This window comes from Ursus americanus, chromosome 3 (genome assembly GCF_024610735.1).
Source record: "Ursus americanus isolate L20-20 chromosome 3, mUrsAme1.1.p, whole genome shotgun sequence".
Classification (NCBI taxonomy): domain Eukaryota; kingdom Metazoa; phylum Chordata; class Mammalia; order Carnivora; family Ursidae; genus Ursus; species Ursus americanus.
The window spans coordinates 51,290,769-51,316,402 of NC_142129.1; the positions used below are offsets into that span (position 1 = coordinate 51,290,769).

Sequence of the window (25,634 nt, forward strand, 5' to 3'; positions counted from 1 at the left end):
TTCAGAACTGGTGGGGGGCCCAGTTTCTTTCTTTGTGTTTAGCCATCCTTAGTCTGTGGCTTTAGCCCTTCTGAATGACTCCTCGTGGTCACAAGATGGCTCCTGCACATCCAGCATTTCATCCACATTCCAGGCAAGATGACTGAAAGGGCAGAGGGCAAAGGCAAATGGCCACAAAGTAGCTTTTTTAAAAAGCACTTTCCCAGACGCCTTATTTAGCGATTTCCACTTATATCTCATTGGCCAGAAATGTGCTACGTGCCCTCCTCTAGCTGCAAATGATAGTAGCAAATGCATTAAAACAACAACAACAACAACAACTGGATATATTACCACCCTGAACAAAAGTGGGGTGCTTTTGCAGAAAAGAGGTGGCAGAGTAATGGAAATTGTGTAGGTATTCAAGTGTGAGCCTCTTCCTTTTGCACAAGAAAAGCAATTTTCCCAATTTTCAGACCTAAAGAATATATCCCCAACCCCATGTTCCATGTTCCTACTTTAATCCAGATGGAGTTCTAGGGTAGTGAGAACAGCAGGTACAGAAGCTCTGAGTGGACAGTGAGAAAGAGCCACGGAACATGAGCATGTGGGACAGAAAATAATTGCAGATGAGTTTTGCTTAGTTGTATTTTTATGTGATTGTTCAAATCAGCATTGCCAGGCTTACATTTCGAGAGGGTAGGGATTGTGACTGCTTAATTTCTGTATATAAAACCCAAGCTGCATGAACCTCGTACAGGCAGTTGCTAATAAATGCCTTTCCCAGAAATGATGATAAACATGTGAAGCCGCTTGATTGCATTGTCCTTTTTGATGAACGTGTGTTTATGACCCACATTCGGAAGCCTGGAAATAGCTGCCAGGCTCATCCAAGTTTGTGCTGGGTAATTGAATGCAGCAATCCTGCAAATGGCTTCTCCTAAATCATGCTTCAAGCTTTAAAAAAATGATACTGAAACAATGAATAATCCTTTTGTTCTCTCCAGAGATGCCCCTAATACATGTTTTTCATTCCTCACCCTCGATGTGACTAACCATCCGTGCAACCAGAACTGTTCCACCTTGAGGGGAAGTGACGGGGTCTGTTCAGCTTCTCTTGAGATCCATCACCCTGTGTCCTCTCTTCTCTCCTCACCAGATGTAGTCTTTATGGCAGGCAGTGAGATCCCAAATGTTGTATCTGCGTTCTGCTAGATAGGGCCTGAGGTGCCCGGAGGGCTTTATGCTTAGTGAGCCCGGTAAATTTATTCAGGTTCAATAATTTAAACAGGCCTTTGAGGTAAGCGTTTGGTCTATTTTTGTAAAGGGCCCAGTCTTTCAGGTTCCTGCTCCCTTCCTTCCCTTCTCCATGGCATCTGGTGAGGGTATGAGAGAGGTGCATAGGGCACTGGAGGGGAGACAGGGTAACCCTGATCATTCGTGTTCCAGCTGGTCTTTGCTGCAGTGGGGACTGTCCTCAGACAGTGACCACTGCGATATGACTGTTCCGGTCTGGCTCTTCTCCGGGGTTTGCGGCTGAAACCTGGGGCCTGGCAGCTCACGGCACACACTTGCTCTTGTTTTGGGCAGGCCTTGGGAACCTGCCCTGGCCAGCCTGTCTACCCCCACGGCCACCACATTGCTTTCTTCATCGCACTTACTTATGCATCCATCTACCTGTCTCTTGCCTGGCTTTCTCTACTAAAACTTCAAGTCCCTTTCAAGATTATTTACTTAGGGGTCTCCTGTCCCCTGGGGATGTGGACAGTTACATCCTTCTCTAGTTCTGTCTGTGTCTCTATCCCCACCTCCGGGCCCAGACCTATATGTGTACCAATCTATATCGATTAAGATCATGGACTCTAAAACCTACCTTCCTGTGTTCAAATCCTTGTTCTGCTACTATTAGTTGTGCACACCTGGCAAGTTACTCAGTCCCCCTATGCCTCGCTCTCCTTATTTGTAAAATAGGGAGGATAAAAGTGGCTACCATATAGGTTGTGAGAAACACATAAGTTCCTAACCGGAGGGCCTGACACACGGAAAGCACCATGGAAGTATTTGCTGCTGTTTTACCAACTGCCTTTCCTACTAGGATGTAAAGTTCAGGAAGGCAGAAGCTTTGCCTGTCTTTTTTATTGTTCTATCTCCAGATCCCTGTGCAACGAAGAGGCACCTCATCACCATTTGTGGGATGAAGGAATAAACGAAAGTATCAAGAAACAAAAAAGAGAAAAACACAATATATTCCCCAAAACATTACCACCCTATGAAACTCCCCCTGGTACGATATATGTCACCCTCAAGATTATCTCCTCCTGTTTAGTGCTCTCCTAGGAAGGTGAGAACTAGATCTTAGTGGTTAATGAATTTTCGTATCTCCAAATTACCCTTCCCCTGGTGGGCAGCCTGGGGTCTGGGGAAGTCCCACCCCCTGATACTCAGGAGTCCTACTCTTTCTGTTGCAGGATTTCTCAGCCTTTACTCCCCACTGTTGTTGGTCACGCTGTTTGGGACAAGGAAGAGGTAGACCAGACGAAGAGTGGTGGGCAGCAAAGCCAAGTTTATTGAGCAATAGTGCGAAGCTCCCGGAGAGGGAGGGGACCCGAGAGGGCCGCAGTTGGAGTGTCTAAGTTTAGGGGTTTTTATGCGCTCCTTTGCGGAACTATCTTAAGCAATCAGAGTGGGCTGAGTCGTGCCAATCAGGGCTTTGGTCACGTATCTGTCTACCTCTTGGGCTAATCTGCTGATGGTCTTTTTTGGCTGATATCTGGGGGCTTATGTCTTAACTGTCCCTTGCCCGTGATAGTGACAGATGCTTTGTGGTTGTCTTATTTTAGGACATTTTGCAGAAGTCATTTCTGCAAAGGCTGTAAAACGGAATACTAGTGTGGTCCTGTCTAAGCTGCAAAACAGGATGTAAGTGCTGTTTTATCTTAGCTGTTCTGACTCCATATTTTCTTGTTGGGGACCCTGGTCCTGACTACCTCACTGTCCAACGAACTCCTAACATTTCCTCACAGAGCGTGAACACTGTTCTCTCCTACTGCGAGGGGAGTGGGGGCCGGGTGCTTAGAATGTCATGTTTCGCCTGTGCGCATCTGCGCCTGTGTATTAGTGAGGAAGGCAGACGACAACGAGCAGCTCTCACTACCTGTCAGCAGCCATTTTCAAACCCATGCCTTCTTTCCTCCTGCGATGGTCTCTTGCCAGTTCCTGGTCTTCTGTGTCTGGCTGGAGAGAGACTCGGTCCTGGCCGAGCGAGCTCTCCCCAGGGCTCTGTGGCATCTACCACTGTGCCCTCAGAACATCCCAGTGGCTGCTCTTGTTCCAAACATGCCCCAGGTCACCCCATTATTGGTAAGGGGTGCTGCTTATGGAAATGAGCTTCATTTCTGATAAGAGGCTCAGAATCCAAAGCAATCTCTTTGAATTTGAACCGAATTTGAATTGTGATGAATCCTTTAATCGCGTCTCAGTCTGCTTTCTGCTGGCTTTCCTCTCGCTGCTTCCTCAGGGCATGGCACACCCCTCAGCCGGACTTCGCTCAAGATGACTTGGATGTAATTTTTAAAATAGGAGTTTGTAGGGGCACCTGGCTGCTGCAGGCAGTTGGGCGTCAGACTCCTAGTTTGGGCTCAGGTCATGATCTTGAAGCGGGAGAGCTAGGTTCTTGTCTCACGGAGTCCAAGAATGAATCTCGTGGACTAAGGAGAGTGAGTAAAGCCTTCGAGTTTTTATTAAGCAAGAGTACAGGAAGAAAAGCTCTCAAGAGTGAGAGGGGTCCCGACAGGGTTGCCACTGAAGGCTTTTAGGGTTGGTCTTTTATTGAAAGCTAACCAGGGAACTTAAATCTTTTTAATTTGTTGACGGCACCTTTGTGTAAGCAAGACTAGTGATAATATCTTTAATGGCTTACTTCTTTTTAGGGTCTGGTTATTTTCGGTTGAGGACAGGAGACTGTCATAAATAAGACCCTCCCCACCCCGCCCAGACACCTAGGGGCAGGGTGGTCTGGTGTGTTCCCTTATCACTGATTTCCTTACACCTCTGCATTTTTGGGATTTCTGTGAGCCTGATCGCTTAGCCCCCATCTATCTCTCCCTACCTAACCCTGCTTGTCCCTTACTCAATTTCAGGGTCGCGAGATCGATCCCCACTAGGGGCTCCGCATGCAGACACTGCGCTCAGTGTGGCATTTGCCTAAGACTCTCTTTCCTCTGCATCTCCCCCACCCCCAAATAAATAAATAAATAAATAAATCTTTTAAAAAATAAAGTAGGAGTTTGTAATCAGTCCACAAGGCATAGAAGTCAGCCCCACATGTTGCAGGGGAGGGTTTGACCACTGTCTGATCCCACCCAAGTGAAGCGTTAGGGCTCCACCCCTCTGAATATTAAGGGTCCTGATTCTGTTCAGTGGTGTCCTGGGGCACCAATGATGTGTTCCCATGTCAAAGTTTGGAATGGCTGGAATTGAAGTGTAAGTGGGTTTTCTTCTGCTGGGAAAACCACAGGCATCCTGCAAGCCCCTGTTGACAGAAGGCTCTCACCCGACAGCAAAGAAAAGAATGATGAAAGTGACTTCTCCATCTATGTGCTCCCAAGGGCATATGCTGATCTTTAGATGTTGGCTTGGCGTTTCATGTGGCCAGGAGTAAAGAGAGCCCCTCTTCTGCTTGCTAGAGTTTTATATTATTCATTAATTGGTTCTTTTTAAAAGGCAGTAAGAGAGGGATTCTCTCTGGGAAAAAGATACATAAAATTTTCTGCAATTAAAAAAATGGTTATTTTTTTCCTGAGGGATTATGCATACTTGCTACTGTGAAATATTTCCATTAGAAATTAGAGTAATGGTTATTTAATAAGATGTTAACCACGCCGATTCTTTGCCCTCTGCTGAGGTCACTTTTGTTTCAAAAGTCTGGATGGTGGAGAATCCCTGCTCTCCATCAGACCCCTTTCTTAGGAGAGGCAAACATAGGGTCTTCCGTGGGCGAGCTCTGTGGATATGACTTGGCTGCTGTTTCCAAAAGGACGAGGTGACCCAACCTTCTCTTTTAAAACCCAAGCTATTGTCTGTAATGACATCTAATTTCAATTTTTCTTTTTTCATTTGGGGTCCTTAAAGGGGAACTTCTACCTTACAGTAGAAACATTACCCTATAGCAAGCTTACGAAATTCTTCAAAAGAGAGCAAAAGGTTGTAAGTGATATTGCAGAACTATTAACATTTTTGTTTCTTTTTCTTACCATTTTTGTTAGGAAAAGAATATCATAGAAATTCTGGTGGTCATGTATCCCCTGGTGTGTACTGTATGCTTTAGGAAAGTAAGATCAGGAAACTGGAACAGAGAGAGATGGGGAAAAGGAGTTCCTATTTTAGATAGGATGGTCAGCTATGAGAGGCTGATATTTCTGAGGAGATCTGAAGGTAGTGAGGGACTGAGCGATGAGAAAGCAGGCAGAGGGAATGTGACTGCAAAGGCCCTGAGGTGAGAAGGTGGGAGCATGGTGATCTCCTGATATGATTCCCCCAACTTGGAGCCTTGGAGCAGGCCGTCTTCTCTCCAAATCAGGGTTCTGGGCCCCCATCTCTGACCTCTTTTCCTATTCCCATGCACTCCCCCAAATCTCTGGGAAGCGGGGCCTCTTCCTCCTCTTCTCTCTGCTGGAAGCCATTGCTTTGGTGTTAGCTGTGTACCTTGCTTTCCCCCTCCTCCCCACCCCTGAAATTTTAATTCATAAGGCCACTTGTGGAAATTTTTTTAAAAGATGAAATTGTCTCCATGTCTTTTCATTTTAGCTATAACAATCCTGCTTCTCTTTGAGGCAGTGTGAATGCCTCACCTAGCTGTCTATAGTCACATACAAGGCAAAGGGTTGGGCGGAGGACATAGAGAATAACAGCGTATTGCCTTGGCCTTTCCTGCCCCCCACCCAGTTGCTGGAGCTGTGCTTTGTGTACCTTTAAGTAGACAAATCTGCCTTCTGGAATCATGACCTATGACTTGCCGATTTCCAAAAGCAATGGCTTTGTTCTTAGTCCTCATCCTACAGGGATTTTTCTACAGAATCTGACACGGTGGGCCACATAATGCTGCTGGCAATGGACTACCTCACAACTAACTAGCTCATTATTTTCAAGCGCATACGCTGAGTGCCAACCATGGACAGGTGCCGCTGCAGATGCTAGGTGTGCAGGAGAATCACACACACGTCCCGTGCCACGAGTAACAGTCCTGGGCGGGGGGGGGGGGAGGTTGGCAGCTGAGGGGCAGAGGGTACTCAGGGAGTGTGCAGGAGGGGTTCCTCGCCTGACCTGGGGCTGGCGCCGGGAAAGTGTCCCTGGACGTCTGAGTGTGAGTGTGCAGACTCTAATTTCACACAGTGCTGGTCCTCGTCCTGCCTGCCCTTTCTGCGCACCTGCCTGCCTCTGCCAGCTTGTCCTACTCTCTCGATTGGGCACTTTATCTGAGTGCTTTCTGGCCACATTATCTTTCCATATTGTCTGCCTTACAGGTTTTCTCTTTCCTCATACTTCTACCGTACATAAATCCCACATCCCTATCTTCAATCTCTGTTTGGCTCCAAAGTCCGCCCTTGACTCACCTGCTCTTTCCAGCTCCTCACTTTCGCACTTCTTGGAATCTCCTTCCTTCTGACGTAGTTCAGCCTCATTTGTGAATCAACCTTGACCAATGTTTCCCTGCTACTTTCAAAGTACTGTTGGGAGAGACAGTCTACCATAGGCATCGAGCATCCCTGCATGTTCTGAGTGTGATGAGAATGCAAGGCCCTGATGGTTCTTCACCTTGGCCATTCAGGCCTATGTTCACAGCAAGCAGCCATGAGGGATGAGGTAATGCCTCCTCCCAGACAAAGACCAGGCTTGCTTCTGTGCATATAGAAACAGTGAATTTCCCAGCTGAGTGTTCCTCTCACATAACACAGTGCTCTGCATGTACAAGCATCCTGGATGGGTCTGTGGTGTCATCAATACGGAGTTTGGGGAGGCACAGGGAAACCCTGCAAACCAACACCAAGCTCTGGCTACTTCTTTGGCCATATATAATGAATAGCACTTTGGTCTCTGACCCAAGGGTCTCATGACTTTTGCCAGCATCCATGGAAGACCAACTTGCCAGCTTGTAAGTAGGGTAAAATTTCAGGGCCTGCATAGTTCTTAGCAAGTTCTCCCTCTAAGACGCTAACTCCAGCGTACCATTTGGGATTGCTAAGCAACCAGGTTGCTTCTTAGGCCCTGAATGGCTATTGAGCACTGGGTTTTCTCCATTATGCCCTTTCCCACCATTGTTGACCTGCTGCAGCTCTCCTCTGGGCTTAAGATGAATGTTCCCCACTCAGTTCCTGTCCTGGAATTCTGTCCCTTCCTGTTATTCTTGTGTGTTACACCTTCTGCTGGTCGCTAATGACTGGATTAGAAAGCAGAAGGGCTTGGAAAGTCATTCTGTCTTAAATGAGAAATAATGTGGGCTCAGATGCAGCTCTCTTTGACACACAAACTGAGATTGAATCTGCCGTAAGAGAACTCCCACTTCTGACTGTACACAGAGAGTTACCATATAGGCTGTAGGTAATACTCATGCTTGCTAAACCTTTTATTTGCACAGTGGGTTCACTTAAGTAAGTAAGTAAGTTTCCATCTATTATCTCATCTCACCTCAAGATAATTGGGAGGTAACTATGACAGGTAATCCCAACGTTGCAGATAAGAGAGCCAGGACTGGAGGATTAAGTGACCTGCTCAAGGTCAAACAACTAGGGAGCAGCAGGACTAGGATGAGAGCTGGTGCTGCTCATCGCCTGGCTGGGCCTTTCCTGCTGAATCTTTATCATGGTTACATAGTTCAGTACATAGATCACTCTTAACCACGGAGTCAAACACTGCACACACTCAGATGGACACTATTAATGTTTAGTAATTTTAAGGAAATCTGACATATTTTGCCTTCCTAGGGGCAAGTAAAATAAATTACTGAAGTGCTACTATGCCTCTCTAAAAAGGGAAGGTATTTATGTACCGATATGGAATGATCACGATGAAATATTCTTTTTCTTTTTCAAGACACATTGATTCAGCATCATGATCAGACTCTTACATTTAGCAATCAACAGCATGGGTGCAAAAAAAAAAAAATCTACCTAAAAATCCTTTGTTGGAATGCTTTACACTTTCCACAGAACAGATACTAAAATAACCTGTTAGACAATTAGTCACAAATCCAGTCCTCGAGGTTTTTGCCCAGACACATGAGTATTGTCTGAAACCTGTCTTCTTTGCAGTGAGGCTGTGCCACCACTGTGCTAGGCTGACATCACAAGTCTGTTGTAACCGGCAGCTTCCCTGTCACTTCTCTGGCCCTCCTCTCCTGCTCAGCTTTGCTTCCTGGCAGTCATGAACCCCACTGCCACGGCCAGAGTTACTGCTGCCATGGGAACGGCCTGAGCTGCCTTGGTTCCACGGTTTGACAAGGTATTAGCCTCCACCAGCACAGGGGCAGAGCTTCTGCCTCTAAAATGTCCTCCTTTCGTGGGTCCAAAATTTGAAGTTTGATTGTTGTCATTGCCAAAATCATTACAGCTCCCACTGCCTCCAGAGCTGTGCTTCCATCATTACCAAATCCGTAATAGCCATCCCCAGTGCCACCGTATCTGCCACCACCTCGACTGCCACAAAAGCCACCTCGCCCACTGAAGGGTGCTCAACCAAAGTTAGCATTCCCACCAAAACCATCTCCACAGCCACTACCAAAATTTCCACAACCACTTCGACTTCTTTGGTTGGTTGAATCACTAGCTATATCTTGCTTAAATAGGGCTTTTCTTACTTCACAGTTGTGACCATTCGTAGTATGGGATTTTTTTTTTTTTTGTGAGACAGAGAGAGAGAGACAGAGACAGAGACAGAGACAGAGAGAGAGAGAGCATGAGTGGGGAGAGGGAGGGGCAGAGGGAAACACAGAGAATCTTAAGCAGGCTCTACACTCAGGGTGGAGGCTCCAGAGATCCTGAGATCATGACCTGAGCCAAAACCAAGAGTCCGATGCTCAACTGACTGAGCCACCCAGGTATTTTTGAATGACAATCTTGTCTACAGAGTCATGGTCATCAAATGTTACAAAAGCAAACCTCTCTTCTTGCCACTGCCTTGGTCAGTCATGATTTCAATCACTTCAATTTTCCCATTCTGCTCAAAATAATCTCTTGGGTGGTGTTCTTCAGTGTCTTCTTTCATGCCACCAACAAAACTCTTTCTCATAGTTAAGTGGGCACCAGGTCTTTGAGAATTTTCTCTTGAGACAGCCCTCTTTGGTTCCGCAACTCTTCCATCCACCTTGTGTGGCCTCGCATTCGCGGCTGCATCCACTTCCTCCATAGGGGCATCTGTGACAAACCCGAAGCCTCTGGAACACTTGGTGTTTGGGTCTTTCATTACCACACAGTCCATAAGTGTTCCTCTTTGCTCAAAATGGCTCCTCGGACTCTCATCAGTTGTTTCAAAACTCAAACCTTTGATGAAGAGCTTCTGCAGCTGTTCAGGCTCTTTGGGAGACTCTGACTTAGACATGATGGCAGTGGGAGGGGAGACTTCAGCAATGCTCACTTGGCGGCATCCACAGACAGAAAGGAGTCATCCAACGAATGTATTTCAGGAATATTCTTAATACTTACCATTTTGACATATTTTAAGACTACAAAAAGTTTCAAAAATTGTGCAGAAAGTTCCTGTGTGCCAGGAATTCCCTCTTCACCCAGTTTCCCCAATGATAGCATTATATGTAACTGTAAATGATAGCTTTATACATAACTGTAAATTGACATTGGGACAATACTATTAATTCATATAAATACTTCACTTGGGTTTCTAAGAAATAGTTTCAAATATCTGAGATAGTGAGTGTATAGTATGCATCCTATTTATTTTTAAAAAGAAGGGAAAGATGTATATGTATTTATTTGCTTCCAAATACCTAGACTATCTCTTAAAGGATATATGGAAATCAGACACATTGCATTGCATGCAGGAGGACCTGGGTAGGTAGCAGGGTGCCAAAGAGGTAGAGAGTATTTGAACTGTGTGTTCTTTGGTACCAATCCATCTATTTTTAAAAAGGAAATGAGAAATCTTTCAGAGTATTCATACAAAATAATCTTTAAGTTACATTTTTAAATGAAAAACACAAGGTAAATAAGTGTGTAGCAGCTCTTTTACAAAAAAGAGGAGGGGAGGAGCTGTGTGTCTTTGCCTCCAAGTGCACAGATTTCTCTGGAAGGATATATATGAAACTGGTAACATTGGTTTGCCTCCAGGGATTAAAATGGGCAGACAGAAGTGGGAGGGAGACCTTTTTACCTTGAAATTTGTACCTTTTAAATTTAGACTGTGTGAATTTATTTCCTTTGCAACAAAATAAAGGAAATTGAAAAAAAAATAAACCCTAAAAATAAATTGGTTTTACCTTATAATTTTTTTTCTTCTAAAATACTTAGTGGCTTTTCAGTTACTCTCTGGCTAAAATCCAAATTTCTTACCTTGACATTTAGGTTCTTTTTATAACTTGGTCTCATTATTTCCTGCCTAGAGCTTTCTGTTTCACCTACTGTGTTTCATTTTCTCTCCTCATAATCATGTACTTTCTGGCATTTCTTTATTCTTCTCTTCCTGCTCCCCAGCCATCAGAAATCAGCTCAGGCTCACTTCTGGAAAGTTGTCCCCCAACAGTCCAGCCCTCTGGGATTTCTCTCTCTTCCAAATTCCTGTAACAATGTTTTGTCTGCCCTATACATTTTGCTCTTAACCCATACTCTCTTGTCTTGTAAATGGTATGCATACTCTATCCCCAAATAAGATTACCAACTCCTTGTGGACAGTGGCTAAGTATGTAAGTTTTCTAAAATTCCCTTTTCCTGGCAGAATCTTACACTAGGGTGATCACAGTGATGCTTTTTTTTTTTTTCCAATTCTGTGGGGTTTTTAAAAAGCCTTATTTATTTATTTTAGGGAGAGAGAGAGAGAGAGAGAGAGAGGGCAAGAGCATGCATGGAGTGGGGAGGCAGAGGGAGAGGGAGAGAGAGAATCTCAAGCAGACTCTACACTGAGCACGTAGCCCGTTGCAGGGGTTCAATCTTACGACCCCAACATTATGACCTGAGCTGAAATCAAGAGTTGGTGGCTTAACTGACTGAGCCACCCAGGTGCCCCAAATATTGATATATTTTTTAATATAACATCTCTGGAAAACAAGATACATGATAAAAAATGATTTGTCTTTTTCATTTTGGCTCATATATTTGGCTGCATTTTGGAAAACAGGCCCTATTTTCCTGGTAACCATGGTGAATTAATTAGCTTTTCTGATATGTTATCAGCTGGTTTTTGAGGTTCTCGTTTTGAGTAAGTGACAGAGTTGGATTCAAATCCTGGCAGGTCGGAACTCAGAGCTGCTTGACTTCTAGCCTACATTCTTTTCTTCATAGCAAGAGATGTTTGCTAACTTCCTTCCATTACAAAGCACTGTATTTAGATTTAGTGAAGACAGAATGTAAAACCTCTTCCTCCAGGAGCTTACACGCTATCACGTGTTGCATCAGTGTGTCCTTTGTCCATTTTATGGCTGCCTACATAGTAGGTGCCACCAGATCTCAGGAGGCTCCTCATGGGTAGCCTTAGAGCTAGAGAGAAACTTCTGGAAAAGATCAGTCTTTGAATCTGAAGCAGTAAGAATGAGGAAGAAAACAATGAACAGTAATAGCTTATTTTTTTTTTTTACTAAATCTTCACTAGATACTATATTTCAGCCATCTTGTCTCTCATATTATCTTTGCACTCTTGTGACCCTCTTTTGCAGATGAGATAAGAAACACGACGGTGATCACACAACAGAGTGATAGAGCCAGGATCCAAATACAGAGCTTTGGCACTCGAATCCTTTTGTTTCATCTTGACTTGATGTTATTCTTTTTCCGCAAATTAGTCACATGGACAAATAACTTATTAATATTCTTGCCTTACTCGAAGTAGATCATAAAATCTTTAAGTGGAAGGCTGTACCTTATTTTCTTGTTTCTCCACACATAATTATCCACAGCAGGGGTTACTGCACACTGTACTCAATATGCCAGAAAAATATATGGAAAAATGCATAAAAAACTATTATGGCTTATAAATGTGATGCGAATAAGACTTTGATATTCAGATTTGAAATTCAACAAATCAACTATGTACCGGGCAGTGTGAGGGGGCTATAAAGAGCATGAATATTAGAAGACTAGAAATGAGGTCTGTGAAATGCCTGGCACAGGGAGATACCCAATACATGGTACTTAATTAATACATTTATACTCTCTGATTTAATTTTTCTCACACGCAACCCTGTTAGGTAGTGCATTAGTCCGCCCAGGCGGCCATAACAGAACACCACAGACTGGGCGGCTTAAACAATGGACATTTATTTTCTCACAGTTCTGGAGGCTCCAGATCCCAGATCAAGGTGCCAACAGGCGAGGCCTTTCTTCTTGGCTTACCAATAGCTCCCTTCTCTCTGTGTCCTCATGTGGCCTTTCCTCTATGCTTGCACGTGGAGAGAAAGCTCAGGCATCTTTTCTCTTAGAAGGACACCAGCCCTATCAGACGAGGACCCCACACTTCAATTACCTCCTTAAAGGCCTTACCTCCACACCCCTTCACTAGGGTTGAGGCTTCAACATAAGCATTTTGGGGGGATACAGTTCAGTCCATAATGATAGTTACTCTTCCCATTTTACTAATGTGGCGATAGATATTCAAAGAAATGGTCCTGTTCTTCCAGGAAGCCTGGCTGTGCTGTCAGATATTTTTTGATGACCCATATTTCCATAGGTTTCTCCCTCCTTGCAACCAAAAAAAAATCCTCAACCATCTCATCCTTTCTGGAGGTTTTTTGTTTGTTTGTTTTTTCTCCCCTAAGAAAGGAGTCAGTAGCATCTTTTCTTGGGATGGTGCTGTTGAAACCCTGACAATTTTCCCCCCTTATTTTCTTACCATTATGCCTTCACCTCTCTTCTGTTATTTTATAATTAGCTGAGGTCACAGGGGTTACAATGTAATTGATTAGTTCCACTTTCCTCTACATCACAGAACAGGAACCACGATATGGCCAGGCTTACCAACTTTGAAACAAAGCTGGGAAGGGAAGGTTGTTCAGCATACAACAAACTCTAGGTGGCATTAGCTTGTTTCCCTCTCACCAGAAATCATGTTATTCTCAATCTGAGGACTATGATGTCGTTATAATTCAATATTCTCTACTTCATGGCTTCTGCCTCCTCATGCCTTCTACTGCTTGATGCCATCTATTCTCTCTGTCTTACCAGCTTCAGTCAAACTGATATTTCTTTCCGTCTTGAGTTCAAATCTCACTTAGGGAGGATCTGATCTGGCTCAGCCAGTCAGCATTCCTTTAAGTTACTGGTCATCCCTTTAGGTTTTGGTCTAATCATATGTGTTGCTCCAGTACAATGGAAAGAGTTCTTTTATCTATCACAGCTTAAGGAACGTATTCTTTGTGAATATACAATGGCTTTTTCTTCTAATATTGTGTTTATGTCTCTTCTATAAGGCAATCTAGTGTTGTGGTTGACATTCAAGTTCTGGATTAAGAGTGTCTGGATTTACACCCTACTTCTACCGCTTACCAGCCATCTGAACTTGAGGAAATTTACTTCACTTCCCTCTGCCTCAATTTCCTCATCTATAAAATGAGAATGAAAATACAGCCTCATAGAGCTGTGAGGATTCAATGAGTTAAGGCATGTGAACACTTAGCACAGTGCATGCATATAGTAAGTGCCTGCTAAGTATTAGTTATCATTTTTTTAAGTAGGTACCACACCCAGCGTGAGCCCAACATGGGACTTGAACTCATGACCCTGAGATTGAAACCTGAGACGCTTAACCAACTGAGCTACCCAGGTGCCCAAGTTACCATTTCTAATTGAGTATTCTTGCTCACTAGGAAGGAGAATGTGAGTTCTTTTGCTAAGGATATCTCTAATTGTAAATTTACAAATAAGCATTTTAGATACACGCTCTGTGGCTGATTAAGCAGCGTGATTAACTAAGGCTGTTAGTTCCTGATGAAATTCATTCACCAATTCTAGAAGTGTTTATAATACAGTCATTGGGGATGTAAGATTAATGAGACAGAGTCTCTACCTATGATCTACTTGGGGAGATAGGCATTTAAATAATAATAAATCAACTCAAAAGTGGCAGCACAGAAAAACAGAGTGTTCGACTTGCCCTAGACAGGAGCAGGAGCAAGTCAAAGGAGATTACTCTTGGAGGAGATACTTGACTGGCTCTTAAAAAAGAAAAGGTTGTGGGAAAGCATGTCTCTCGAGGTAATAGCGGAGATGAGAGATAATATGATACTTTCAAGGACCATATAGGTTGTGCAAAGAATCTTTTATCCTAAAGGCAATGGGGAGTCCTTGGGGGGTTTTATTTTGTTTTAAAATCTACCTTTATTGTTTTTTCTTTTGATAAAAGTCGCATTTGCATATTATGAAAAGCAATGAACACACTACAGATATATACATGGAAACTGAAGATTTCCAATAATTCCTTCCCTTGTCCCCTGAAATAACTATTACTGCAAAGAGTTTGGAGTATATTTCTCTGTTTTTCTTTCTCTCTATGCATATAGTAACAAATAGAGGGTGATTATTACTATAACAGGAGAGGAATCTCTTATGAGTGCTTTTTATATGTCTTTTAATGATTTAGTACTGAAGTTTTGCAGCAGGATATTAAGTTCGGAGGGAAAACTGGAGAGGCCAAGTCTGAAGAAAGGAAGTCAATCTCTACCTCCATAGATAAAGTTGAATTTCTGGACCTGCAAACACTCATCAAGGCCAGCTAAGTTCCATGCTCTCTTTGAATTATTTTCTGACCATCTCAGCTCACAGTGCTAGCTCTCCCCTCCTAAAATTCATCTGTCTTCCCATCATGTTGTGTATAACTTTATTATGGAACTTAGCACATTCACATGACCCTGGAATCATCTGTTTACTCTTGTCTGTTCCACTCAAGTATGAAATTCTTAAGGGGGATGCCTTTAAACACAATCTTATATCTCTAGTTCCTAGCATTCGGTAAGGCTCAATGTATGTTTGATGAAGGCATATGACTTTGGTTTTGTTAAGCCCAACTGACAGAAATATATCTTTACTACTTATGTATCAGGCATTTGGATAAAAATATTAGAAAGTTTCCTTATGTGTGTGTGTGTGTGTGTGTGTGTGTGTGTGTATATATGTGTGTGTGTATATATATATATGTGTGTGTGTGTATATATATATACTATATATATATGTGTATATATATGTGTATATATACTATATATAGTGTATATATATATATATATATAGTAGTTCTCATTTTACACATACAGCAGTCACAGGTTATTATCATGAAGATGAGCCAAGCACAGGAATAGCCATAAAGCCAGGGGAAATTTTCAGGTGCCACTGGGCACAGTCTGAGTTTGACAGAAAATGATATAATGTATCTTGGGGATAATCCAGGAAAACCTCAGGGACAAGGCCTTATAAATCTCTTACAGCTTTAGAAATGAAGAAGTCCTAGCTAGGTCAAAAGCTCAAATAACAACAGTGGTCAGGCAGTTACTGAATCAAAAGTTGGCAATGCTGGCTACACATTAGAATCACCTGGGAAACTTCAATGGCAATCCAATGGCCAGGTCCTACCCCTAAGTAATCAGAATTGCTAGGAGTATGTCTTTAAATCTCCTCAGGTGAATTTTATGGGAAGCCACGGGTGAGAACCACTGCAATTCTAAACCAATGAGGACAAGATGGGTGAACAGGTGTGTCATTTCCCAATTACTCCCGCTGATTGTTGCAATGATCTGCCAGCTTCTTTAAAAGTGCAGATTTCCATGTGTAATTTCCCAAACTTTAAAATGTTGGCAAGTAATTTATAATGTTCAAACAAAACAAATAGGGGCGCCTGGGTGGCACAGCGGTTAAGCGTCTGCCGTCAGCTCAGGGCGTGATCCCAGCGTTATGGGATCGAGCCTGCTTCTTCCTCTCCCACTCCCCCTGCTTGTGTTCCCTCTCTCGCTGGCTGTCTCTATCTCTGTCAAATAAATAAATAAATAAATAAATCTTTAAAAAACAAAACAAAACAAATAAGAAAAACAACCAAACACCGCGGGAGTCAAAGAAAACATGGACAGGGTCCAGTTCAGCCTTCGCTTGAAGAAACTGATACTGTAAGAGGTTAAGTGACTTGTCCAAGATTACATAGCAAGTCAGCTAAGAGGACTAAAACACACTCCTTTTGAATTTAATGTTCCTCCTATGTCAGGCAAGGAACACCTGGAGGTGCACTTTAAAAAAGGGTAAGACTGTGGGAGGAAAAAGGGCGTTTCAGGCTGAAAGAAGCTGAAGTGCACTACCCTCAGGATCCCGCAATCATCAAAAACACGTGATTCCAAAAACGTAGGGAAAGTAAAGATGAGACGCTGAGCGGGGAGAACCAGACACGCATGCGCCGTCCGCACGTGGCGCCGTAGAGGGGAGAGGCAGGTCGGGACGGGAGGTGAATTACGACCTCTGCTGGCGACGCTCACGACTCCTGCCGTAAATGCCCTGCTCGGCGCGTGCGCATCTCCTTTCTTATTCGGATTCCCTACGCTGCTGGCGGTTATTGAGAGTTCTCGCTGCGCCGCCCCGGCCGTCGCTATGGTGAAGCTGAGCAAGGAGGCCAAGCAGAGGCTGCAGCAGCTTTTTAAGGGCGGCCAGTTTGCTATCCGCTGGGGATTTATTCCTCTCGTGATTTACCTGGGTCAGTAGGAGAAGAACCTGGGAGGAGCCGGGAGGAAGGGTGTGCGGAGGCCTTGTCTCCATTTTTGGCTTTCTAGGGCGGAAGAGCAAGACCCGACCACGCCGTGCACGTCCTTTGGTGTTGTGTAGTTAGTGGGGTCGGTCTAACCTGAGTTCGCCTTCGTCTGTTCTTTACTGTTTTTTATGGTCTTTAACAAGTCACGTAATCCCTCCCATTCTGTTTTTCCATCTGTAAAATGGAGGTGACCTACTTTTGAGGATTTTTGGGAGAGTTAGACGACCTCATGTATTTGAAAGCGACTCATTCACCCTGTCATTAGGTGGGTTTTCGCGGCATTTGTCCTCACCTCTTCAGGTGGTCGTAAGTGGAAAGAGGCCTGTAGACCTCGTGGGTATGCCACTACCTTGAAGTATGATTGACATTAGTTGTTGGATTTCTCTGCTTCTCGGCTGTACAATGAAGGCTTTCGATGATTTTTGTTATAGATCCCATTTTATAGGTGAGGAAATCGAGTCAGAGAGAAATTTTGTTCCTTGCTGAAGACCCCACTGTTAAGTGGGGACCTTTGAACTCAAGTAATGGAACATAACGGCACTTACTCTTAAGCACTATGCCATGCCCTACCACAAAGGTTTGTAAGTGCTCAGGCAAATATTTTCACCTAAGGCTGCACATTGGGACTTTATCCTATTTCTAACCTACAGTAGTTTTTCCTTTTTAATATTTTTTAAGTATAGTTGACACACAATGTTAGTTTCAGGCGTACAGTGGAAAGGAAAAAGCCCCAGCTCTGTCAGTTGGGCATAAAGTTTGAAATTTTCTAAAACTAAATTGCACACTTTTAAAACACTTTGATTTTTAACAAGGTGCTGCTTCCTATTTATTTTAGGTGTCATGCATTGTTCAAGATAAAGTACAGTCACTCTTAGTCTTGACAGAGCCTTTGATTATGCTGGATGTTTTCTGGGTCGCTGTGGCTCGGATTTCCCCATGAAATGCAAGCCAACTGGTAATCTGGGGATACTTCAGTATCAGGATTTAAAAAGATCTTCTTCCTATCTATTTCAAATGCTTTTTTTTTTAAACATTATTCGCCTAGATTTTAGCAACTTTGTGTAGGTGTCCAGGGTTAGCACACATTAATTATGATAGCCTGGTCTTACAGGCTGTGTTCCCCCTTCTCCTTCTCCCCTCTGCAAGCTTTCAGGTAATGGTAGAAGGGCCCAGTTTAGCTAGTCAAACACTAGGTCTAGCTCTCCTTTTAGCCAAGAAAGATATGGGGGCTTTGATCCTTCCCCTTCTTTGTGCCTCCTTTTTCCGTTGTTGTGTGTATGGGAATCCCGTACACACAACAAAAAGGGGAGGTCCTTTTTTAGCCTACTCTTGCCTTCTTGGTCCCTCTGGTTTCTTCGCTGCTCTATAATTCTTTACATCTACATTACCCTCCCTCTCCCTTTTTTGTGATTCCTTGTCTACAGGCAGAAAGGTGTAGCTAGTTGTTACATTCTGTGTATCAAGGGCTCTGGTTTGAAGAGAATTTTTTTTCCCCACCTGAGAGTTTATTTTTCTTTTTGTGCACACTGTCTGTATTCTCTTTCTTAGGACTACCATTATGGTGATTTTCACCCTAGCTTCCAGCTCGGAAGTAACGTTAGAGCTATCTTTTTAGTACTTCTTCCTTGTTAAACATTGTCTTTTTCTTTTCAGGTCATAGAAATTTAATTTTGTGTCTAATCTAGTTCCCAGGTAGTTTCTTTTTCTTCTCCACCTTAGCTCTCACAAAAACCTACAACTGGATTGAATTTCTTGTGTAATTTAGGTTTATACATAACTTTCAGGGCTTCAGGGAGTACGTGGAAATAATAGTGCTATAAAGTAGAACAGATGGTGACATGATGATAAAAAGTGTGTTTGGACATTGACCAAAACAAGATTTTAATGAATCACCTCTTGGAAGACCATTCTCCGTGGTGTCTTGAATTTCTACGAATCTTTTGAGCAGAGGTTCTGACCACTCTTTGTTCCATATTATCTTTTTAAGGATGTTTGTGGAGTGAACAGCCTTGGAAAATAGTATTTCCTTTTAGAGCAAAGTGCTCACTGCACTTTAGACAGTGCTCACTGCCCATTACAAAAAACTGGTTCTTTAAACTCAGGGTTCTTCTAAAAATGACATTCTGACTGTCGTTACTGCTGGGAGTAATAAACTCTCCTTTGTTTCTGACTCAGGATCTTGTATCTTCTACCAGCATCTGTGAAACTGGCAGTCTACTTTGTTGTCTGAAAATGGAGTAAAATTTCATACCCCCACAGTTCTTGATGCTAACTAATTTTAATCAGCAAATTAGCATATATGTTATCCAGTTAGTTAATAAATGTATTTTAAATGGTAAAAGACTTATTTAGTCATACTTGTAATAAAAGTGTTGACTTAATTGAGTTGTTAAACAATAACTTGGTTTTTTTCACTTTTTTCTTCCGATCTTTCAGTGCTTTATAAAAAGAGGTTTGTAGGGGATAAAATAAGATATCCTCAATTGTTTTTTTAAAAATGTAGTTTAAAAAAAAATCTTTTTGCTCTTTGTAGTCTTTTAGCCAGTATCATTTAGTAGTTGTATCATCTTTTTTTCTGGGTGATGACTAAGAGTGAAAGTGCATGCTTAGGGCTGTGGTGCTAATTGTGTATATAATAAGAATCAGGTTATTTGTCCTCCCTACTGATTAGTCCTGGGCATAATCTCATACTCTAGTTAAAATTCAAGACTGTTCTGTAGCACACACAGATACATTTAGATGGTGCTAGTAGATCATTCTAGCTACCCTAGGTTGATTTGGAAAGAAAGTCTTGATGATAAATATTTTATCTGCTAGGGTTTTAATTACTATTTATTCTCTTTCTCCTCCTTCCCCTTCCCCTTCCCCCCCTAGGATTCAAGAGGGGTGCAGATCCTGGAATGCCTGAACCAACTGTTTTGAGGTACTGCTCTTAACAAATAAACATTTCAGGGCAAATGTTCATCTCTTAGTGCTGAATCACCGGGAAGCAAGAGAGTCGTAGTGGTAGGCATTGTCATGGAGTTGTACTAGTCAGTATGGTTTTGGGCTGTTGGGAAACTGCAGCAGTTTGCAGACCAGTCTAGCTTGTCTTATCAGGTAATTGCTTTCTCTCCGCTTCCTATTTGCGTTTACTATACCATGTTACAACCATAATGAAACATGTACAAGAAAAACAACAAATTTATCATCCTACCACTTTGAAAGGTGGATGAACTCTTTTTAATTACTCATATTTCTGTTTTATCTTCAGATAAATATAGCCTTTTAGATCATTTTGACAAGAATATGTAGAATTTTGTTTTCTTCACCTAAAATTACAGTTGATATCCCATATATTTTTAACTTGTTGATCACTTAAGTTTTTCAGTAGTTTTTACGTAACAGTATAGTGAACATTTTTAGATAGATTTTATAGGTTTTGGTGTATTTACTTATGACATATTCTCATGGGAGTAATAAGTCAAGTGTATGAACATTTATGACCCTGAAAATGCATTGTCAGATTTCTTTCTCAGAAACAGCCTTGCCATTGTTAGATAAGCACTTGGTGAAAACCTCATACACACACGTACACACTATACATATTCATGTAACTCACAAGTGTATGTATATATGTATGCTTGTGAAAGCTGTATGTGTGCATATACATATATAGAGAGGCAGAATCTGAACAGGCAGGTTTGCTCTTTAGGAAGGACTGATATTTGTGGCACGATGATGACCAGGACCTGCACAAGTGCTATGCGATTTCGTCTTGGTCCTCTGTCTTCCAGACCTTTCTTGTGAATTGCCCTAATAGACTTTGCACTGGCTGTTCTAGGTTTTCTGTTTCTTCAAACTCCTACTCTAAGCCACTTTTTTTCTAGACTGGGCAGAAAGTAATAGTAATATCTATAACAGTTACCTACAATGGGTTAGCCCGTTTTAGGTGCTTTATATACAGTATCTCTAATTGTCACTTCCGTACTTCAGAGCAGGTCACGAAGTCGGTAAGATGGTGGGATATGCCTGTTTCCAAAGCCTACGCTCTTTCCACTGGGTTATGTGGGCTCCCCAGATAATCTTACCTCTTTTCTTAGCACAGTGCCATCTGATATGAATTTCCTTCACCCCCTCTGCCTTACAGGCCTCTCCTTTCTCAGAGGAAGGGGTTTTCTTCTCATAAGTTTCCACGGTATGTGCCCTCAATTTGTCCATTCCTAAATTTTATTTTTAAGTAGTATCTACACCCAGTCTGGGGCTCAAGCTTACAACCTGGAGATCAAGAGTCTCACGCTGTATTGACTGAGCCAGCCAGGTGCCCTTCAGTTTGTCCATTTCTGAAGTCACTCTCTTTTTCCCTGATAAAGTTCTTCAGTAAATGGTCTTCACTCACTGCTTCTTTCTTCATTTTCCTCTCCCTTTAACCATTTATGGTGTGGCTTCTTAAAACTGCTTTCAGAGATCTCTAGTAAGTTCCTTTTTTCTTAGCCTCTCCCTTTTGAACTGTAAAATGATTACTTGAGGTAATGTATCTGCTCTTTACTACCTGGTTGACCTCAGAGCACTTACTTTCATAGTGAAATCTTCAGAAAACATCAGAGAAGGTACTACCTGGTCAAGCAGTGTGAACATTTTCCAAGTATTGCAGATTACCATCAAATACCTTTTCCCAAAAGGCCATTAGCCTTTCTAGAGTGAAGTTTCCTCTTTTATAAGTTGGGTATTATGTCTACTTCATAAAGTTTTCATGAGGATTGAGTAAGAATATTGTATATAAAGTATAATGAGTACGTGGCAAGTAATATGTAATAAACTGTTAATAGTAATTTTAGTCTTTTCTGTGTCATCTTTACCTCACTTCTTTCTCTTGTGAGAACTTGCTCCAGCTACAAGATACTGCATGCTAATCCCAGAATAAACTATATTTTCATACCTTTGTCCCAGTGCTTGTGTTCCCTTAGCCTGGGATGTTCTTTCCCTTGTTTCCACTTGATGAAAACCTATGTCTAGAAAAGCCCAATCTCAAATGTCATCCCTTCCTTAAATCTTTTCCCCCTTCTAGCTGACACCTCTCCAGTTTTTGTGTTCCCATAATACTCGTTTGTGTGCATCGTTCTCTGCTTTATATTATGCTTATTGCCATTACGTTATATCCTATAAGCACCTAAAGTAGCTGCCAACAGGAGTTGAATTAATTAAATGACTCTGACCTCTTGGTGGTTTTTTGGATAGGAATTAATACAGCATTGCACCTTGTGGTAGGACTTTTAGACAGGATCTGCGAGCTGGGAAATAGCATTTTTTGTGCACCAGGTGATCCAGGCTCCAGAGGTGGGAATAGAATGTGCCCTTCTATTGTACTTCTTTTTGGCTTCAGTTATCCCACCAAGAGTTGATGCTTCAAAGTTGCAGTCTGGATGGAGCAGCCACCTCCTGCTTTTTAATTTCTTCACCATATGTCTTCTTAGTGCTGCTGTCCTCTCTGGTGCTCTTTAAATTCTTTTCTGTCATTAGGGGCATATTCTGGTTTCCTTCCAGGGGTGTTTGCAATTTAGGGAAGAATCGATTGAGTGCCTGGCAAGGGTTATTCAGTTCTAGAATTTCATATACCATGCTGCTTGTGCTGTGGAGACTGACTGGAGAGGCCTTCCTGGGTTGCCTGTACTGCAGCCTGAAAGGGAGAGAATGATACCTGCTAGGATTTTTATTAATGTGAGTGTTTTGTTAATATAAAATTTATTGTTCATTAATGTCCAGTTTATTGTTTATATGTAAATTTACTTATATAATACTTATCTAAATATAGTTTGTGATTTACTGGTCTGCTTCCCTTGCTAAGTTGTTGGGTTCCTGGGGATTAGAACCATATTGGTTTTAGCGTCCTCTTTCACACAGATAGTGCATTATCTGTGGTCAGCAAATGTTGGTTGATATGAATCCATATACAAAATGCAGTACTTTAATGAACATGGGGCAGTAATTAGTAAAACATTATTTAGGCAAAATATATGAACACTGAGGTTAACTAAGAGAATCCTTGTTCACATTGTCTGTGTAAGGCCAAGGAAGATCTTCTTTTGTCTTTATTTTGGATGCTCATTACCACTGAGAAGGAGACCTTAACAGATGAATAGTTAATTTTTATATCTTAACTGTTTGCAAAAATACTTGGCATTTAATGGTAGATTTTAATACACTTTTGAAAATTGGAGATAGATGGATGCTGGGCTTTTTCCCAGGCGAAGGCAGATACTTAAAAAAAAAATTCATAGAATGTTCAAGTTACCATTTTGTAATGCAGTTTTAGTTTACGTGACGTATTACTAGAAACCACATTTTTAATCAGCAAGACTTGGAAATAAAATACCTCTTGTCTTCCTCCAGAATCCTGTTGCTTAGTAGGGAAATGGTTTGGGAATTTGGGCTAGTTAGTGGCTGGAATCTTTGAGGTAAAGAGTTGAGGCTGAAATGAAGACTAATAATTGCTCCTGGGATGTGTGTGTCGTAATGCTTAAGAGCACCTGGGTCAGGGGCACCTGGGTGTCTCAGTTCAGCATCTGACTCTTGATCTCATCTCAGGCCTTCATCTCAGGGTTATAAGTTCAAGCCCCACATTGGGCTCAACACTGGCGTGGACCCTACTTTAAAAAAAAAAAAATGCACCTTTGTTACATCACTCTGCCACTTAAGATGGATAACCATCTCAAAGCCTTGGTTTCTATGTATTTAAAATAAAGGTCGTAATTGGGAGTTGGGAACTTTCTACATGGTACTGACCCATAGAAAGCATTCAGTAAATGTTATTTTCAGTTTTACTGATGTGTTGTCTAATAATGATATAGTTTTACATTGTGGGTTCGTCAGTCCTTCATGTTAATGAAAATCATTAATCATTTATCTTTTGACAGACCTCAGCTTATATTTTCCTTTTTGTTTATATAGCTAACCACACTCAAAAGCAACAAACCTGTATTTCCTTAAATATATATCTCTTGATTCTTTTGCTCAATGAGATTGATCCTTGTCTTACAGTATCTCTGAATTTGATGAGTAAACACAAACATAAATGTATAAAATCTTCTCGTTCTTAAACTGTGTTTAAATTTTTACTTTGGGGTTTAATTTATTTCTCCTCTTCACAAACATTTTAGCTTACTTTGGGGATAAAGGTCATCTGGATTTGGAAGCAATCAATGGACAGGAACAACATGGAAGGTGTGCGCTCTGGCTGGGATAAGAGATGGGACGTCGTTCAGACATTCACCAGTTGAATGGCACAGGGCTCTTCTCAGATGAATCTGTGGCAGAGTGGAACCTCTACTGACTTATTTATCATAGATTGTATCAAAATAAATGTTTTTAACAATGTTATGTCTTGAGTCCTTTTTGAATCAAACATAATGGGCTACTGGGTAAAAATTTAGCCTTTTGTACTTTTTCAAAACAGTGAATCTATATATATGCCTAGATGCTACTTTAAGAATTAGAACTTTCAAGTTAATTCCTGGCCATTCACTTAACAAGTGGATTCTACTTTTGCGTTGAATTAATAACTCCCTCTGGGACTTTCTAAGGTAGTAAAAGTAGAGACAGTTTTCAGTTTGTGGTGAACTGACCCTTTCTGCATGTCATTGGGGTAAAGTTGTCACTGAAACAGGTTCTGTGGCTCTGTTGGTAGGGGATGGGGATGGCTTTGGGGAGTTGTGTGTCTGATTTATTTGTCAGTTAAATGAGTCTAAGATTTCCCTCACTGGTGTTTGGAATCTAGAGCTGTCTGGGCAAGAGCCCATGGATAGTTAACATAGAATAGTAGCACTTTCTACTAACGCAGTTAATGGGAATTTGTTTTCATACCAGATCTGGTTTCCTGGGACCTATACCTATACCTATTTGAATCCTGTTTCAGTTTAGATTTTTCCATAAATCTAACAAAATAACTCTATTTACTTAGTTTTGGGGATTGTAATTAATGGAGGAAAGTAGGCCTGAAATAAGATGTGATACCGTTTAGGAGGAGCCCATTGGCTTGAACATTTTAAACATCCAGTGTTTAAGTAGACAATGATCATGAATGTAATCTCAGGTGACTAGAGCTGTCATTCCCAGAAAATTCTTCCTTATTTCTAATGTAAAACCCTCTTAACTAAGCCTATTTCCTCAAGTTTTGCTAACTTTACCATGGAAATGTAGGAGACTATTATGGAGGCTCATTGCATAAGGGGATTTTAAAGTGAAATTCTTGAAAGCTAACTGCAGGAAAGTCATTTTTGGCAGGCACTTAATGTAATTGCTTCAGCGTCTCTGTGAATCTAGGCACGTGATGATTTTGCTAAAAACTTACTAGCTTTTAAATTCCATAGAATTCCTTAAGAATGTGCCCCCCCACCCCGGCCCTGGCTAAATTCTAGTGTTCATGAACTCCTGTTTAGTTAGAATTGTGGTGCACATTAACTTCCCTTTCTTGCTCAGGATTTTCAGAAATTGAGATTGAGAAAGTAAAACTATGTCAGGTGTCCATTTTGATAAAATACTAACATGGATAGCAAACGTAACTGGTTTTGTGTTCATTGAGGGTTAACTTGTAGCTGTCTTTAAAAACCCAGCAGATTTTAAAGTGAGAAATCCAGAGTTAAGTAGGGAGGGACAGTTCCTTGATCTTCTATCTGGGGAAGCGAAGGAACAGAGTTTAAGCACTTGTTCAAAGCACAGGTAAGATCTAAGACCACTACACACTTGAATGT

At 41.8% G+C, this 25,634-nt stretch overlaps 1 protein-coding gene, 1 long non-coding RNA gene and 1 pseudogene across 3 annotated transcripts in view; 2 read left to right on the top strand and 1 right to left on the bottom strand.

Moving 5' to 3' along the window:
• LOC123789180 (uncharacterized) overlaps nt 1-2,310 on the top strand; it is a 45,592-nt gene extending 43,282 nt beyond the window's left edge. For both annotated transcript variants that reach the window (XR_015723942.1, XR_015723943.1), the window contains one exon: nt 2,133-2,310. This is a non-coding gene — a long non-coding RNA (uncharacterized LOC123789180). The remainder of the gene's footprint in view (nt 1-2,132) is intronic.
• A 6,039-nt stretch (nt 2,311-8,349) lies between these two features.
• LOC123788680 (heterogeneous nuclear ribonucleoprotein A1-like) lies at nt 8,350-9,570 on the bottom strand (annotated as a pseudogene).
• Nucleotides 9,571-16,662: 7,092 nt separating this feature from the next.
• Nucleotides 16,663-24,264, top strand: TOMM7 (translocase of outer mitochondrial membrane 7). The gene is made up of 4 exons (XM_045793051.2): nt 16,663-16,854; nt 19,783-19,831; nt 21,038-21,085; nt 24,045-24,264. Exons 1-4 carry the CDS (start codon nt 16,752-16,754, stop codon nt 24,058-24,060), a joined length of 216 nt encoding a protein of 71 aa, XP_045649007.1. The 5' UTR covers nt 16,663-16,751; the 3' UTR covers nt 24,061-24,264.
• Nucleotides 24,265-25,634: the final 1,370 nt, after the last annotated feature.

What these genes read in the sequence shown, in the direction of transcription:
- TOMM7 (XM_045793051.2), top strand. Translation starts at nt 16,752, where the DNA reads ATGGTGAAGCTGAGCAAGGAGGCCAAGCAGAGGCTGCAGCAGCTTTTT. An exon ending in TCCTCTCGTGATTTACCTGG is followed by an intron (nt 16,855 to 19,782) that starts GTCAGTAGGAGA and finishes TTCCCCCCCTAG; the next exon opens with GATTCAAGAGGGGTGCAGAT. An exon ending in CCTGAACCAACTGTTTTGAG is followed by an intron (nt 19,832 to 21,037) that starts GTACTGCTCTTA and finishes TCTGCCTTACAG; the next exon opens with GCCTCTCCTTTCTCAGAGGA.